General features: G+C 27.8%; 1 protein-coding gene across 4 annotated transcripts in view; it reads left to right on the top strand.

Moving 5' to 3' along the window:
• The window catches only part of Vps16B (Vacuolar protein sorting 16B), a 37329-nt gene extending 20846 nt beyond the window's left edge, over window positions 1-16483 (top strand). For all 4 annotated transcript variants that reach the window (XM_043049758.3, XM_043049757.3, XM_043049759.3 and 1 more), the window contains exons 13-17: window positions 382-471; window positions 3129-3215; window positions 9448-9537; window positions 13953-14057; window positions 16375-16483. In XM_043049758.3, coding sequence (XP_042905692.2) covers window positions 382-471; window positions 3129-3215; window positions 9448-9537; window positions 13953-14057; window positions 16375-16395 — 393 coding nt within the window. In that variant the 3' untranslated portion in view covers window positions 16396-16483. The remainder of the gene's footprint in view (window positions 1-381; window positions 472-3128; window positions 3216-9447; window positions 9538-13952; window positions 14058-16374) is intronic.
• Window positions 16484-17871: the final 1388 nt, after the last annotated feature.

Here is a 17871-nt window from a genome sequence, read left to right as displayed (position 1 = left end):
TTTTTAATGATTAAACTTATATATATGTGAAATTATTATATATGTTTTTTAATGATTTTTTAGAAAGATGTTGCTATTTGGCCTGCCAAATATTCTATACTCTGCCGAATATTTGGTGTTGGGCTGTAGAGATTTTTTTTATTTTTTAGAATTTTTGATCGTTGTTTGTCTTTAAAAAACTTGATCTGCTTTTAATTTTAGAAAAAAAATCCCATTATTTATTTAGGGGGAATTTATTTAACATAAACAGAGCAAAGGCTTAAAATTATTTTTTGAACATTAATGCGTAGATTTTGTTCTAAAGCTCTACTCGATGAAGGGGATTTTTCTTTTTCCTTTTGAATTGTGGTGTGTGTTCTAATATGTGTTTGTGTTCTGTAGTTATCAAGAAAACAATATACTTGGGGTGCTGTTAGAGCGTTCATAGTATCAAAGAAATGGGCAGAGATGGATGCGCTGTTTATAAGCAAGGTAAATGAACACCTTTTAGAGTTAAATGATTTTAACTTGCTTGAAATGTTGTACACTATGATTGGAAGTAGCAAAAACCATCTTATCTCTATAAACATAGCTGCCATCTCTACTGGATTTTTCCAGTTTCTCTTGATCTACTGGTTTAATTAAAATTCTCCTAGTTTTTGTACATTTTAGGAAATTCCCTAAAATTGAGAAAGTTTCCTTAAAAATCGCTATTAAAATAGAATTTTTGTACAGATTATTGCTTAATTTCTAGAATATTTAAATAAATATTATCATATATACATAATCATAGCTGCCAACATGGATAGGAAAAAATCCAATAGATTTTAAAAAATAATATAAATTTCATGATAATTGTTGCATATTGTGCTAAAAATTTTACAATTAGGGAATTTTAGGGATTTTTATAGTCATTAAAGTAGAGAAACTGCAATATTTTCTTGTCATTATTAACATCAAATGAACTTGAAATGTTATGTTTTATGTTTACTCATAACTTTGAATAGTAATAGGCATTTAATTCATCAAAGATAGTTAAAAGATTTTTTAATTAATTTAAAAAAGAATCTCTGAATAAAAATAAAGTGAACATTTTAGAACAAAAAAAAGGTTTTAAATTGATTTCTATAAATGAGGCTCGCTTCATTATGCATTAGTAATACTTATTTAAATTTTCAAGACAGCAATAATCTCAGCAAAAATTCTATTGCATTATGGACTATTATTATTATTATTATTTTAGGAAATTTTCTGAAATGTACAAAAATCCAAAAGAATTTTTATTAAACCAGTAGACCTTGAGAAACTGACAAAATCCAGTAGAGTAGGCAGATATGCGTAATAAAGCGAACCTCTTTTATACAAATCAATTCAAAACTTTTTTTGTTCTAAAATGTTCAGTTTATTTATATTCAGAACTCTCTTTTTAAATTAAAAAAAAAATCTTTCAACTACCTTTGATGAATTAAATGCCTAATAAAATTCGAAATATGAGTTAACATGATACATTACATTTCAAGTATGTTTAATGTAAATCAAAACTGGAAAAGATAGCAGTTTTTCTGTTTTGACGACTATCAAAATCCCTAAAATTCCATATGTGTAAAATATTTTCTACATTATACACCAATTAACATGAAATTTATATTATTTTGTAAAATTTATAGGATTTTCTCCTATCCATGTTTGCAGCTATGTATGGATAACAAAATCTTTCGTAAATTACATCAAATCAGTTGATTTCTTATTCGGAAACTTAGTTAAATTCAATGGGGAAGTGTGCTTCGTAAAAAAGAAAAATAATCATTGTATAAATTTGCCTCTTGTAGTGAATCAATTTGATATTTGCTACTGAAGAAGTAAATTTACATTATCAGTTCTGAATATATTTCATAAAATTATACAATGCATAGACATTTTGTAACTACACATAAAAGGTACATTTTTAATTTATTATGCAGTGCTGCTCATTTCAAAGTAGTAAATGAGGAGTAATTTTACTTCTTAGCAATGATCATGGGTGCAAGTCTTCCGTCCCCAGGACGGATTTCCGTCTTTCGAAAATGTCCGCGGACGGAAGTAAGACGGAAACAAGACTGACTCAAAAACGGAAATCGAAAATTTTCTTTTCTGAATATTTTTTAGGTCTACTCTCTACTACTTAAAAATATTTTTTAGGTCTACGTTATTGGTCTACTTTCTTATGTCCTGTTGTTATTTTCTCAAAAGAGAGATGAATAAATAATTACTGTATAGGTGTATAGTATTTAAACTTGATGTATTATGGTAAAGCTTGCTTAGATATTTTGGTATTTCAGTCAAAAAATTTTCAGTCTTGGCCTTTTTTCCAACTTGCACCCATGGCAATGATAACGAATGTCATGTAATGGATGTCATCTACGATTATCATGTAACAGTTCAAATAGGAAACAGTTTTTATCTCTCTTTAGTTTTATGTTTTTAAAAATTTTAATATCAGAGGTCTGTCCAGGTTTTTTTAAGAGGTACCTATTTTCTGAAAATTTAGACATAATTTGTGAAAATTAGAAATCATGCTAAAAAATCAACACAAAAATATGGTAAAGTAAGAAAATATTTTCAAAAATTGTCACTGCGAATGAAAATTAATTATGACTGGTAAATTCTTATATATTTTTTCCCATATATTCAAAAAAAATTTTGTTGTTGTAAAATTTTGGGCTAAAAATTGTAGTTGCATTTCTGTGGCTTGTATAGTTTGTCTAAAGTAGTAACTCCCCATATTATTTGTCTGGACCCGTGGCAGTGACTATGCTAACGAGGTATAACGATATCAAGTAGGGGTGTGGGGTCATTGTTTAGGACAGGTTTTGAGTGAACATGTCCTAACAAGGAAAAAAAGAGAATTTTTTTCATATAGAGCTACCCTGGAATAAATTGTAGCTACCCTTTCTGAAATGCGCTATTCTTGTTTCCATAGCAGCAAATGGCCTCAGATTTTGCGGCAGGTGGAGTTCTTACCGTAGACAAACTATAGAGCGGCCTGCATGAAATTGTTTACTACAAGTTAAACTGGTTAATAATTCTCGAAGTAATGATTTAATGATACACTTTTTTTATTCCATTTTACTTCCTGTACATTTATGTGCTGTTTTATTTTTATTACATAGAATTGGCTTGGGAATGAAAAAGTTAAGTCCTGCATAAGTTTTCCCCAAATAATAAGAGTTCTATCAAAAATGCAAGCAACACATGAGGTAAGTTGTATAAAAACTCTGTGTTTAAAATGTTTCTTTAAATTTATGTTTCATGTTCAAAGTTTTAAGGGTGTGGCAGTAATAAAATAGATGATAAAATAGATATGATAAAATCATGATAAAATAGAGCAATATATATAAAAGTGCAAGGAATATATTCAGTTTTTGGTTCTGCCAGGGATGAGATTTTTCCGTTTTTTAGCGGATTTCCGCTTTTTTCACTTTTATCTCTTAAATTTCAGCTTTTTTATCAAAAATTCAGATTTTCTAAAAATTTCATTTTTTTAAATTAGTATTCTGCTTTTTCAGAAAATTCACCGATTTTCAAAAAGGAACAGAAAATTCAAACTACATACAATCCTTTCTCATTTTTACTTATTTTACCTATTTTCTCCCCTTTACACGCAGCAGATAAGATTTTCCGAATTTTTTACCCGCCCTCCAGATGGATCCGATTTTCGTAGTTCAAACGACGCTGCTTCTGACAAGCCTTTCAGAGGTCCCAAGCCTGGAATCTGCTAATATCTCGATTCTTATTCACACGATTTTAATATGAAACATATCTTTTCATATTTGTGTGTTGCGATTTATTTACAAGATTTAAAAATCCGATATTGTGATTCGTATTTACGTCTTTTTAAAAACCTATGTAGCGATTCGTTCGACGATTATTCGTATATGTAAGTGTTACAACATCAGAGAAACTGGAAGGGAATATATTCAAAACTTACATTCTGTGCTTGCAAAGAAGAAAAAAAAAGGATATGTCACAAGATGTTTGAAGATGGACTAACGACTAAATATAAGAAACATAAAAGATACAGCAAACAAAAGCAATCACTTAAAAAGGGATTTAATTAAAAAAAAATTTGGGGGGAAAAAGAGTTAATTAACTCATCATCAAAATTTTATTTATAATTGCTGTTATTTATGCTATAAAATGCAAAATTCTTATCAAATACGAAACAATTATCTAAACAGTTGCTGATTGTCATGTAATTTTTCAAACTAAAATAGCAATTTTTGTATAGAAAGAAAGTATTGAGGAATGTTATGGAAGGCGTAGATTGCAGAGATCAAGTGCAATAATAACTGTTAAAGATGTAGTCAAGTTTTTAGTCATGGACAACTTTATGTTGGCCTGTCAAGAGTTAAGTCATTTGACAGCCTTTCAGTAATTGCTCCAAGATGCCAAATCTATAATTGTGTTTTCAAAGAAATTCTAAATGCTTAGTGTTAATTTCTTAGAGCTTTGCAGAAAAAAATGTTTTTTGGAAAAAAATTTAATTGAAAGTTCTATTGGCAGTAGGCAAGGGGAACTGACAAAATCAAAACACCCCGATTAGAAATGCAGCATGGCGACCTCCATGTGGTATTTCTCGGGTGATGCTAACAGCCATGCATTTTAATTTATTGTATGTAAAACATCCTTATTTTGTTCTAAAATGCTATGTACTTTATCACAAATGTTAATTAATATAGAAATTGATTTCAATAATGCTGATCACCAAAAAATCTTTCATTTGGCGATAAAGCAAATTTTTGTGTTCTTGAAAATGAAAGACTTTTTGAGGGTTATTATCTCAGATAATTTATTTTGCTAATATGTTTCTTATTTAGCTAATGTTTTGATTTTTTCACCATGTACAATCTAAATAGCTAATATACTTTTTTAAAAGCAAATAAGAACATTGATAGAATTCTTCTACATAAGTACAATACTATGTCTTTGATGATAAAATACAGTAGGAAACCGATTATCCGGATCGATCGGGACCATCGCTATTCCGGATAACTGAGTTTTCCGGTTTTCTGAATCGGTACAAAAAGCCGTTTTTTTTTATTGTTAAACCCAACTAAAGAAATTTTTTTGGGAATAATCTTAAAAAGAAGGAAATACGATGAAGTAATACACTATTGATTATTTCCAAAATGATGGTAAGGTAAAAATCTTTCAAAAAAGAAAGAAAAATCCTAAAATCTTATAATGAAAAAAAATTTTTTTTTTTTTTAAATGGCGGGAAAATTCATCGAATTTCGTTCCGGTTTTTTGGTTTTCCGGTTTTCTGATTTCCGGATAACAGGTTCTGCACTGTACTATGTCTTTGATGATAATATACTATGTCTTTGTGCTAGAACATTGTGTTCATTGGCAAGCGAGCGCAGAGAGCCATGGTTCACAGCGTGAACCACATAGGATTGCGTAGCAATTCTCGGGGGTTGGCGAGCGTTAGCGAGCAGGGGGCGGAGCCTCCTAGTAAAATAAATAAAATTTGATGCAAATAGTATAGAGAGTTTTAACACAATTTTCATACTTCTTTAGCTTAACTTCTCTATTTTTATAATTTATCCTTTTTCTTTCATAGGTATTTAAATTAAACAGAATAAATAATTATTATTAAAATTTGCTAATATTTTAAATTTAAAAAAAAAGTAAAATCGTTATTTTTAATTTAAAAAAATTTATTCGAAAATTGAGTAAAAAATAGCATAAAAACATTCTTAGCAATATTTTTAAATAAAAAGGAAATATTTTTTTTTCCAATGCCCACCTGGATAATGACATAGGTCATACAGGCACCTGAAGGGCAGATTTGTTGGCCACTCTTTCAGGGACACCATATTAGATTGGCCATTGTTGCTCCCACAGTAAGGGCAGCTAGTTAATGTATATTCTCAGTAGTTTTAATTTGCTAAACCAGGTAGTTTTTCAAGTAATAATTGTCTCTTATCATTATAGTTATTGTTTAACTGAGGAAAAATATAATTTCCAGCTTTATTTTTTCAATTGGTAATTTTTTTTTTCACTAAATGTTAAGTATCAATGTAATCGTTTTTATAATAATAGATTAGTACACAATATAATTATTGTACACAATAATAATTGTAAAACAGTTATTAAGTCTTTAAATAACTACTTTATCTTTTTGCATAATAAAATTTGAAAAAACAATTCACAAGACATTCCTGATGACAACCCAAAAATAATTTTATGCTGATGACAACCCAAACTTATTAATTTTATGCTAATGACAACCCAAACTTATTAATATTATGCTGATGACAACCCAAACTTTTAATATTATGCTGATGACAACCCCAAAAAAAATTTATGCTGATGACAACCCAGACTTATTAATATTATGCTGATGACAACCCAAACTTATTAATTTTATGCTGATGACAACCCAAAAAAACTTTTTTATGCTGATGACAGCCCAAACTTAATTTTATGCTGATGACAACCCAAACTTTTAGTATTATGCTGATGACAACCCAAAAATAATTTTATGCTGATGACAACCCAAACTTATTAATTTTATGCTGATGACAGCCCAAACTTATTAATATTATGCTGATGACAACCCAAACTTAATTTTATGCTGATGACAACCCAAACTTATTAATTTTATGCTGATGACAACCCAAACTTATTAATATTATGCTGATGACAACCCAAACTTTTAATATTATGCTGATGACAACCCAAAAAAAATTTTATGCTGATGACAACCCAGACTTATTAATATTATGCTGATGACAACCCAAACTTATTAATTTTATGCTGATGACAACCCAAACTTATTAATATTATGCTGATGACAACCCAAAAATAATTTTTATGCTGATGACAGCCCAAACTTAATTTTATGCTGATGACAACCCAAACTTTTAGTATTATGCTGATGACAACCCAAAAATAATTTTATGCTGATGACAACCCAAACTTATTAATTTTATGCTGATGACAGCCCAAACTTATTAATATTATGCTGATGACAACCCAAACTTAATTTTATGCTGATGACAACCCAAACTTTTAGTATTATGCTGATGACAACCCGAAAATAATTTTATGCTGATGACAACCCAAACTTATTAATATTATGCTGATGACAACCCAAACTTATTAATATTATGCTGAGGACAACCCAAACTTACTAATATTATGCTGATGACAACCCAAACTTTTATCATTATGCTGATGACTATTTTTTTGTTCATATACAGCTATAAGTTAGAAATTATCACTGATGTTATCTTTAAAATATGTTATTTTTGATTAAATAATTACAATTTACAATCAACTAACTAAAATTATTAAACCAAACTAAAATTATTAAATTTATTTAATGAATTAATATTTGAAAATTGAATTAATATTTGAATACGATATTGTGATTCGTATTTACACCTTTTTAAAAACCTATGTAGCGATTCTCGCAAGTTTAAAATTCAATGTGTTGATTTGCTCATGCGGTTTATAATATCAAACATTGATTTTCGTATTTATACGTGATTTTAAAATAAGGCATTGAGATTCGCATTCACGCATTTTAAAAGCTATGCATCATAATTCTTATTTATGCAATCTAAAAATTACGCATCATGATTCGTGTTTACGCAATCTAAAAATTATGAATCGTGATTTGTATTTACGCGTTTTAAAAATTCTATATCCCAGTTTGTATTTTCTCATTTTCAAAATCGTATATCTAGTTTCATATTCATGTGATTTCAAAATCCATAATTGTTATTTATATTCACGCAATTTTAAGATCAACTATCACGATTCTTGTAAGAAGTACATTTTTTTAAAATTAGTTATTATAAAGGTGACTGTTTTTCTAAGGACGATTATTAGTATATGTAAGTGTTACAACATCAGAGAAACTGGAAGGGAATATATTCAAAACTTACATTCTGTGCTTGCAAAGAAGAAAAAATAGGATTTGTCACAAGATGTTTGAAGATGGACTAACGACTAAATGTAGAAAACATAAAAGATATAGCGAACAAAAGCAATCACTTAAAAAGAGATTTAATTTAATTTGTTTTTGGGGAAAAAGATTACTGATTATTACTGATATATTTGCTATAAATCACATTACAGTATTTATTAAAAGAAATGAAATATTAATGTATATTCTCAGTAGTTTTAATTTGCTAAACCAGGTAGTTTTTCAAGTAATAATTGTCTCTTATGTGAACTGGGGAAAAATATAATTTCCAGATTTATTTTTTCAGGTGGTAATTTTTATTTTCACTAAAAAATGTTAAGTATCAATGTAATCATTTATATAATGATAGATTAGTACACAATTGTATGTCAACACATTATTTATTACCTTAAACTGTTATTATTAAAAGGTTGCGCTTGCGTAAAATTTACTATCGTGGAAATTCAGCTTTTTTGCTTTTTGGCTAATCTCATCCCTGTGTAACAAATTATATAATTTAAGTATGATATTAATTTGTTTTTATAGAGCAAATTATACTCTTTTGTTTCCTGTTTTTAAAAGTAATCTAGTTTTATGTGCACTTTGTTAAAAAACTTAATTTCTTTAAAAAAAAGTGTTATTCTGTTTTTTATTATTCATTATCTGACTCATATCATAATTGGCTATTTATAAAAGTGTAAAGAATCTATTTAGTTTTTGGTACTTATATTATATAATGCCTGAATTGATGAAATGTTAACACAGGTGGGGATTGGAAATAAAAAAAAAAACTTCATTTTTAATTAACAGTCATACCTATCGCATATACTAAAAATTTTGTGCAAATTTATTTTAATATTGTGTAGACTATTTAGATTGTATCAACTAATGGCAAATTGTCAATTTTTAACTGTTCATGCTAAGCATTCCAAGCAACATTAGTTAAATAACAGTTGGAATGAGACAGATAACAGCTGGATCGCATAGACTAAAAATTTAGTGCAAATTAATTTTAATATTGCGTAGACTATTTAGATTGTATCAACTACAGGCAAATTGTCAATTTTTAACTGTTCATGCTAAGCATTCCAAGCAACATTAGTTAAATAACAGCTGGAACGAGACCACTAAAAATTTTCACAACCACCAGGTATTCACTATATTCATTATAGTTCTGTACTGCAGAGTTTTTTGTTGATACTTAATTTATTAGCCCCTCCATGGTTTTAAAATCTTTGTCATTGATAACATGCTCCATATATGCTTTTAAGAATATAAAATTAAATTTATTAATAAATTTCATGCTGGATCATTGTATGTTTTTTTGTTTTTATTAGATTGATTTTGCAATTTTTTGAGAAAAAAAAAGATATGCTTGACACATGTATTTAGTTTTATGCTTGACACATGTATTTAGTTTTATGCTTGACACATGTATTTAGTTTTATGCTTGACACATGTATTTAGTTTTAGATTTTGTTATAGTAATTTTTTCTATCTTTTCTTCCAAGCTTATCTCTAAATATGTGGGCTTCATAGAAAATCAGGAATTGAAATTGCTTTTGGCAAAAAAGTACAAGTGCCATTCTGTGGTTATTGAGGTGAGCCTTTTTTTCTACTTAATTAAAAAAATTATTATTGCACAAGTTTAATTGTTAATGTTTATAGATATGTACAGTGAGCAAAAAAAAGATATCACGCTGAATAACTTTCCTTCTAATCATAGGATTTTCACATTCTAAGTGTCAGTCTTAATGCAAGGTTGCAACAGGCGACTATTTGCAACTATTTTTGGCCTAAGGCAACTGTGGCAACTTTTTATTTTACCTAGAAAGGACAAAAAAGCAACAATTTTCAGGAAAAGGAGACTTTTCTGTACTTCTAGTAATGATGGTGCATGAATTCGATTGCACAACTTGCGGCCCATGGGCCCATTCTGAATAAAAGAAAAAACATTCTTATACTATCATTTATGTCTGAAATACCAAAATTTTAATTTCTTCTTAATATTCAATTAAGTATATTTTATTTTTTCTCTCTGATTTATAATTGTGTTATTTTTATATTTTTTTCCCTTCTATATTCTATTTCCCATATTTTACTGTTTTCAACTTTTATCAAAGTATGCATTTTCTGTTGTGTAAATTTTTTTTAATTGTATAAAACTTATCTTTGAATAGATTATGGTATATGGCAATTAAGTCATTCAATAAAATTTTAGTCATATTTTTAATAAAATTTTGTTCTTATTTAGGCAACTTATTTTCATGCCTTAGGGTACTAAAAGCAACTTTTGTTCATTTTTTTTTCTGTGGCAACCCTGTAAGGGTTCCTGGGGATGACCTCAAATATGCTAATTATTTGTTAAGTTACGAAATCGGACACAAAAGCCTACTTTCTCTGAATAAAGATATATTTTTTTTTACACATTTGGATTCTTAACCTTCAAAATATAGAGGTTAGCTGCAATTACGAGAACACTTTTAATAAATGTATATCTCAGGGTTGGCAGGTTTTTGACATGTGACAGTTTTTGACAGTTTAAACCATGATTTAAACCGTCACGTCAAAAACCTCACTGTCAAAAATGTCGAAAATGTCAAAAACCTATATTCATATGTGAAATTTAATTAATACATAAAATTTATATATTTTTTATAAAGGATAGTGTTTCTAAATATGTTCTAGAAAAAATAAATTTAAAATTTTGAAGAAACACTTATTTTGAATAGTAACCAAAATCTTGTACTTAAAACTCACATCTTTTGTAATATTATGTATTCATTTTCATGTGTTATTGAAAATCTGCAGTGATATTATTAAGAAATTTATTTATAACCAAATTTAGCGTATAGTATAGATTATACTAAAAATTAGACATTTTTAAAGATAAACATTAGCAGTTTTGTACATTAGACATCTTCTTTTAAAGAAAAATCTTTTTAATATTCTTTTAAATCTTCTTAATAATCTTTTTAACATAAGACAATACAAATTTAAGTGCTTTCTGTTAAATACACAGAGTAGTTAGTGTCGATTTACAGTATATTCAGCCTATTCATTTACTATGCTGAAAGTTTAGTTTATCCAAATACTTGTGAATTTCATTTTGCTGAATAAAATAGTTTTGTTGAATATCTAAATATTCAGCTGTTGAATAATTACTTCTTGCTTTCAAGATATGCATTATTTGTATTCTTAATACAAGTGGAGAAAAAAAAATTAAGAGATAAAAATTGTTTTAAAATGATAAGTGTAATAATTATAAATAAATATAGGAATTAACAATATGAATTATATTTATCATTATTCATAAATATAACTACTTTTAAATTCAAATTAACATACTGGATAATAAAGATATTCGGTATAACATTAAAAATTTTTTTTTATACACTTGTATCAAGTTTGTATTTATACAACATAACTTGTAAGTTCCTTATAAATATTAGTTATATGTTCCTTATATGTCAAAAATGCATAGTAATAAACTTTTAATTTTCTTAAGTATCAAAAAAAAAATTTTTTTTTTTAAATATAAATATTTAAACAATTTTTGTGCGAAATTTTTCTGCACATGCATTTGAATATAAATTTCTGAGATTTTAAATCTGTTATTTTACCTTAATTTTAATTAAAAAATATTTTAAAACCTGCTGATTACCTATAGTATAATTAAATTTCAATCTAATGCATGGCAACTGTTGGTAGTTTTGAAGTTTATATATTTTCTTGGCAAACTTCAGTTTTTAACATTTTTGACGGGTTTTTGACGGTTTAAACCAGTATTATACCCTTGTCATGTCAAAAACCACTTTTTGACGTCAAAAACCCAACCCTGGTATATCTTCTTCATACAATAAAAAAAAATATTTGTGGCCAACATTATTTTAACGTTCTTCATTAATGTGCCGAATTAGATTAATATTCCTGCCCACTTACTGTGAAGTAGACATGTGCAATTTCATTGTTTACTTTCTTTTTCTTTTTTTAATTTTATTCTCACTTTTTATGTCATTCCTTTGTTTTTTAAGATAAATTTCTGTAAATGCAAATTATTACTAGCTGTTAATTATAAAACTATTGTTAATTATTTGTAACTAGCTGCCAAATATACTTGTTATTAAAGATGTTATTAATTTGAATAAATTTTATAAAATATATCATGTGAAATATTTGTTATTAATACATTTCTTTTTTGTACAGTTAAATATTTTTTGATCTTTAACATAATAGCAAAATTTTTCACCTATTTTTCTGTGTTGCAAAAAAAAAATGTAGTTTAATTTTTTAGCTTAATATTTATTCGAAGAACTACTAAGCATTATTCTAAAATAGTGGTTTCCCGTTTTTTTTCTCCTATGAAACCCTAAATTATTGCCTTTCTTTTAGAAACTTCAGTTGTTCATCATTGCTTTTACTTTCTTTTTTTACTTTTAATTACTATTAAAATGTTTAATGTGAATGAAATTTTTTCTTGATGTTAACAGTGAAACTTTCAAAGTTATATTTTGTAATAGACAGTTGAATTTGTAGGACTGAAGTGGCATATTGTCTAGTTCATATTTTCTGCCATATTCAAATGCTAAAAATGAAGTTGAATTATGCTTTGTTTTTTAATTAAAAAGTTCCATATGAAATACTAATGCAATTTTCTATAAATTCATATCCTTTTCTTAATTTATTTAATTGTTAGAATAAGAATACATTTTTTAATTTTGCTTATTTTTTCTACTGGTATTTTACTTAAATAACTTCTTAAGAATAATTGAAATCTTAAATAGATAATGAATAATCGATGAGACATAAATATAATCACAGTTTTAAAAAGAATGTCTTAACTCGTGGTATGGTAGGTTAACTAGGGTAACCAATGTAACCCTAAGGTTCCTCAGAATACCTTTTGGGAACCAATGTTCTAGAAGTAAGAATTAATAAAAAAATTTGAAAAAAATGCCTGCTCAGAAAAACTTAGTTTCCAAAATTAGTTAGCTATTCAATAAATATTGACTTCATATCAGTATAAAAACTATATTTTCTGTCATGAAAAATAAGTCCTAGTTTTTTTTTCCATAAATAAAAAATAAGTCCTAGTTGTTGTTTTTTTAAAAATGGTGTTGTGCACCAATCTTTTAAACAGTAATGCACATTTAGATCAAAATTATACAAATTACACTTTAATGTGTAGTAACTCGTCCATTTTAAAATATGAACCATCCTGTGTTAACGCAAAAATGAAAATGCTCTAAGTAAATAACATTTTTTGTTTCTTTAGCAGTAATTACGCTTTTTTCGTTACTTTATGTTCAGGGAAATCTTCATTGGAGGGCAATTAAGATACAATATCTAACTTAAGGACAGCTGTTACTAATGGAAGATTTCAAATTTGAATTTAAAAATATTCTTTGAGAAAGCAAAAAAGAACTTATACATAGAAATCGGGCATGCACAACCTACTCAATCACTCTTAGGTGAAAATAAGTATGTATATATATATATGAAGTACTCGTGTAAGAGCTAATAATCTATAATTTGTTTGAAGAAAAAAAGAAAAAATCAAATGGTAAAATTAATTTTATTCTTATCCAATTTACCTGTAAACGAAAACATAAAAGTGATTTCTTATTTCTAAACAAAAAATGAATAAGTCTCACAAAGTGAACAAATTACATTAAATTTTAAGAATTAAATTCATACTTTTTTTATTTGCTATCGTTATTATCCGATTGATTCTAAGAACTAAATATTGTATTTTCCAATTGAATGCAAATTTTCTTTTTCATATAGAACAGTATGTGTGGAAAAGATCCAAAGCATTATTATTGTTATTATTTATATTTTTAAATTAATAATTTTTGATTTTTTTTTTAAATGAATTTATGCTCTTTTCCTCTAGTGCTGCATAGATTCACCTAATGAGTTTTTCAAAATAATTTTTCTCCTATAAATTTTGATCTAATCATTTAATGATGTTTGAATGAGTTGAAAAAAATTAATAATTCATTTATGTTCACAGATTCTAAAAACAAACAGAGATAGGTTAGGACTTTTACAATATAAAAGCATTCTACCTCCTCATTCTGTTGATTTCTGTTCAGCTGCTGATATTCTAAATAATAAGGTAACTATTATTTTAAAATTTTTACTTGACTCGCCAACTATTTTAAAAAGAAAAAAAAAAATGTCAGTGTTTATCATAGCCTGCTGAAATGTTTCTAAACATTATGAATTGATCTAAACATTGTTAGATCAATTCAGCTAGTTTTTTTTACTTAACACTGTTGGAACAGCTGCTTAAATTGCTTTAAAATGAAGCTCCAAATGACATTTTGCTCCAGCCTGCTCTAAAAAAATTGCTACTAAACTTATGCATTATTCATTGCGCATTGTGCGACTTTGGCCCAATTTTGCACCAAATTTCTGTATAAAAATCAGTTTTCGTGATCCAATTTTCATTTTCACCAAAATGTCGATTAAGTGTTTATTTAGGTGCATTTTCACACCATCCAATGGAGTGCATAAAGAAGTTATTTATAAAAAGAGCGAAATTCACTAGTTCAGTGATTATCGCATAAGCTTTATAAACACGGCAAATACACCAAGAATAGTTGAGGGAACACAAAAAATAAATTATGTTGTGTCCTTTGGCACATGTAATTCTCCAACATAGAAATGAAAAATAAAAAGCACGCCAGCATATCGATTTCAACAAAATTTTAATCTAACTTTAAATACATCTGAACTAAAATCTTTTTTTTAATTTTCTTTCTAATGTATCAAATTACATCTTTGCTTTTACTTGATGTATGCGTTACATCTTTACTAATTAAAAGCCTTAATTGATCATAACTCTTCTTGTTTTTAAATATTTTTTTTTAACAATTGAGAAAAAAATTTTGAATGTGCATATTGATCGATGGATAAAAGAGGTTAAGAATTCATAGAAATATGGAAATCCTGAGTCCTAAAACTTGTGTATTCCAACTGTTGTTATAATGTAACTTATTAAAGGTATTAGTTTTAGAAATGCAAAGGTTGGCAAAAAATCCACGAATAACACGGATTTACTTTAGAATCTGTGCAAAAAAAGACTAAGTCCAAAAGTAATATCATGATATTGGTCATATGCAGATTGTTAATAATATCGTGCTTAATATAATAAAATTAGATAAAACAAATAGAAGTTTCCAAAAAAAAAAAATTATCGTTAATGTAAAATTACTATGGAATCAAGTGTGACAAAAAGTGATTTTCGAATAAATCTTAAACAAGTAGTCATTACTATACTGTGTAGTTCAAGCATTTCAAATACAAAACTAAGTTGTATGTAATTTTATTTTTATTTTATATCCGTCATTGAAAAGGCGACCCAATTTTTTTGGGTTTACGACTACTGATGTACAACTCCATTGCCTTTTAATTTTGGAAGAATATAAAAGACGAGGAAACTCCTGGATCAGTGCCCCCAGAGGTATTGATTTGTTATGGGAACATGGAGAACTTTGCAGCTCCACAGATTTAACATAAATCAGTCACCATTTACTACACAGGGAATCTTAGGCTGACGAGGATTGATCCCATGTTGTATGTAATTAAAAAAATATCAAAAAAGTAGAAACCACTTAAAAATCTGTAAATTGCGATTGGAAAATATTGTGGGTATACAATAGGGATTAACGACACGAATGGACCCCGTCAGAAAGTGGTAGTATAAATGAGCAATTCGTAATAACACTGGCTAAAAATGACGAAATTTTAAAAATCACATGGAAATCAGTAGCAATAACTATCGAAAAGAGGGTTAAAAGTTATCTGGGAGCCGTGATGGTTCAGGGGGTAGAGCGTTCGCCTTCCAATGAGGTGAACCAGGTTCGAATCCCAGCAATAGCTGATTGATACAAATTTCGCACCAATCACAGTACTCGTGTAAAATATCCACAGTGGTAGACAGATCATGGGCTAGAGTCCCCTTTCTGTCAAGCTAACCTTGGGAGTTTTTCATGGTTTTCCTCTCCTTGTAAGGCAAATGTGGATTAGTTCATCAAAAAAGTTCTCCGTGATGGCAAAATGTCTCCCAATACTTGATCTAGGAGTTCCCTTGTCTTCTGGTTTGGGTTCAAAATTACAAGGCTATGGAGTTGAACATTTGTAGTCGTAATCCCAAAAATTTGGTTAGCTGTTCAATAAGGGTTATGAAAAATATAATTTCAGGAAACTAATAAAGAAAATTGAGGATATATATATATATTTTTTCATTATGTAGTTTGCTTTCAAAACAGGCCAATGTATAAAAAACTTAATTTTGAATTTTTTTGTTGCTTACTTTGATTTTTCTATTGCACAGCATAACTATGTCATAATTTATTTTCTAATGCTGTTTGAAAATATTTACAATCTGCAAAAAATAGTATTAATATCATTTGTTTGTTTCTTTGCAGACTGTGAAATGGCGAAATTGAGCATTTTAGTGTACATTTTGCTTGTTTTTGTTGATTCTTCTATGTTTTAAATGTTATTATCTCAAATAAAGTTTTATTCATTTTCGAATTTCTCTGTTTCTCTGCTGGTTTTTACTTGATAGAAATGACATAATCACTAAATTTAAGTAAAAATCATTTTAACTTGCATAGGAAAATTTCAAGTAATATTTTTATCCATTTCTCTAAAATATATTTTGTGTTAAAATATTTACTACTGAAAAAAGGATGCTAAATATTGTGAAATTTCAGTTATTCCGTGCTATATTGTGTCAAAATATCCAAACATTGTATAGGAATGTAAAAACTAAACTATGTGTCCCCTCAGAGTGCAAAAAAAGAAAAAGTGCACCACCAGATTTATGTAATGCTCTACTGTATATATAAAATATTATAAGGTGCTTAGTAGAACTAACTAAGTGACACTTTAGTTAATTTGAGTAAATGAGCTCTAAAGTTTATACGTTCCTCCTTTTTGTATTTTCTTTTAATCTCTATGTTTTTAGTATGTTTATAAAGGCATAACTTCGAAAATTTTTGGGAGTATATTTATTTGATTATAAAGGAAGATTTTAATGAGTTTTGTGCGTAACATTTATTTGTTTTCACGGACGATTTTTAATGTTTCTTTTATCAAATATAATTTTGTTTGAAAAGATAAAATAAATATTCATGTATCTAGGCTCATATTCATAGAATAAAATTTTCTAAACCTTAATTTGAAACGAACTGGTACCAAATTTTATCTAGCCTTGTTAATCCAAAAACTGATAAAAAAAAAAACGATTCAGAGGCAGGATGAACTCAGCTTCGGCGGAGTAGTTGTTTCACCAGCATGTATCACTTTAATTGGTGGGAATTCGGTAATTTTTATTACAGAAAAGTATTCTTTTAAATAGTGCTGATTCTGGTCAAAATGTTTTGTTATTTCGTTACATCTGAAAAATCTTTCTGAAATTAAATACAAGTATTTTCTATTAAATTTAACACAAAAAATAGCTAGGCATAGTTTAAAAGTAGAGCTGTTTCATGCAAAAATAACACATTCTAATTAATAAAATTGTTTATAAGGCAGCTTTGGATTTTTTTTTCTGTCTTGATAAACTGTTCATGATTTGCATGATGATTCATGATTAGCAAGGGTGATTGTATTCCGAATTCCTCCAGGTCTAGAAACAAGGAGCAAGGCATGTGATTTTTTTGAGGAATTCCCCTTATTTCGAGGCCATTGACTCGCTCACTTCCACGAATCAAAACTTCTAATCCAACAGAATTTTCACCACAGTCTAAGATTTAAAGTAAGAATTAGGTTCTAATATCTAAACTTTGAAACCTTCCCTAAATTGCGTTAACGACATGTGACTCTTCTGCAATTTAGATTTTTTTTCGGTCGTTTTTAATATTTGAAACTACGCCAGAATCCTCAAATATCGCGATCCATATTCACGCGATTTTAAT

Source organism: Parasteatoda tepidariorum, chromosome 10, assembly GCF_982258835.1.
Source record: "Parasteatoda tepidariorum strain Cologne lab strain chromosome 10, Ptep-v5.0, whole genome shotgun sequence".
Classification (NCBI taxonomy): domain Eukaryota; kingdom Metazoa; phylum Arthropoda; class Arachnida; order Araneae; family Theridiidae; genus Parasteatoda; species Parasteatoda tepidariorum.
This window is presented reverse-complemented; position numbering and strand designations above follow the sequence as displayed.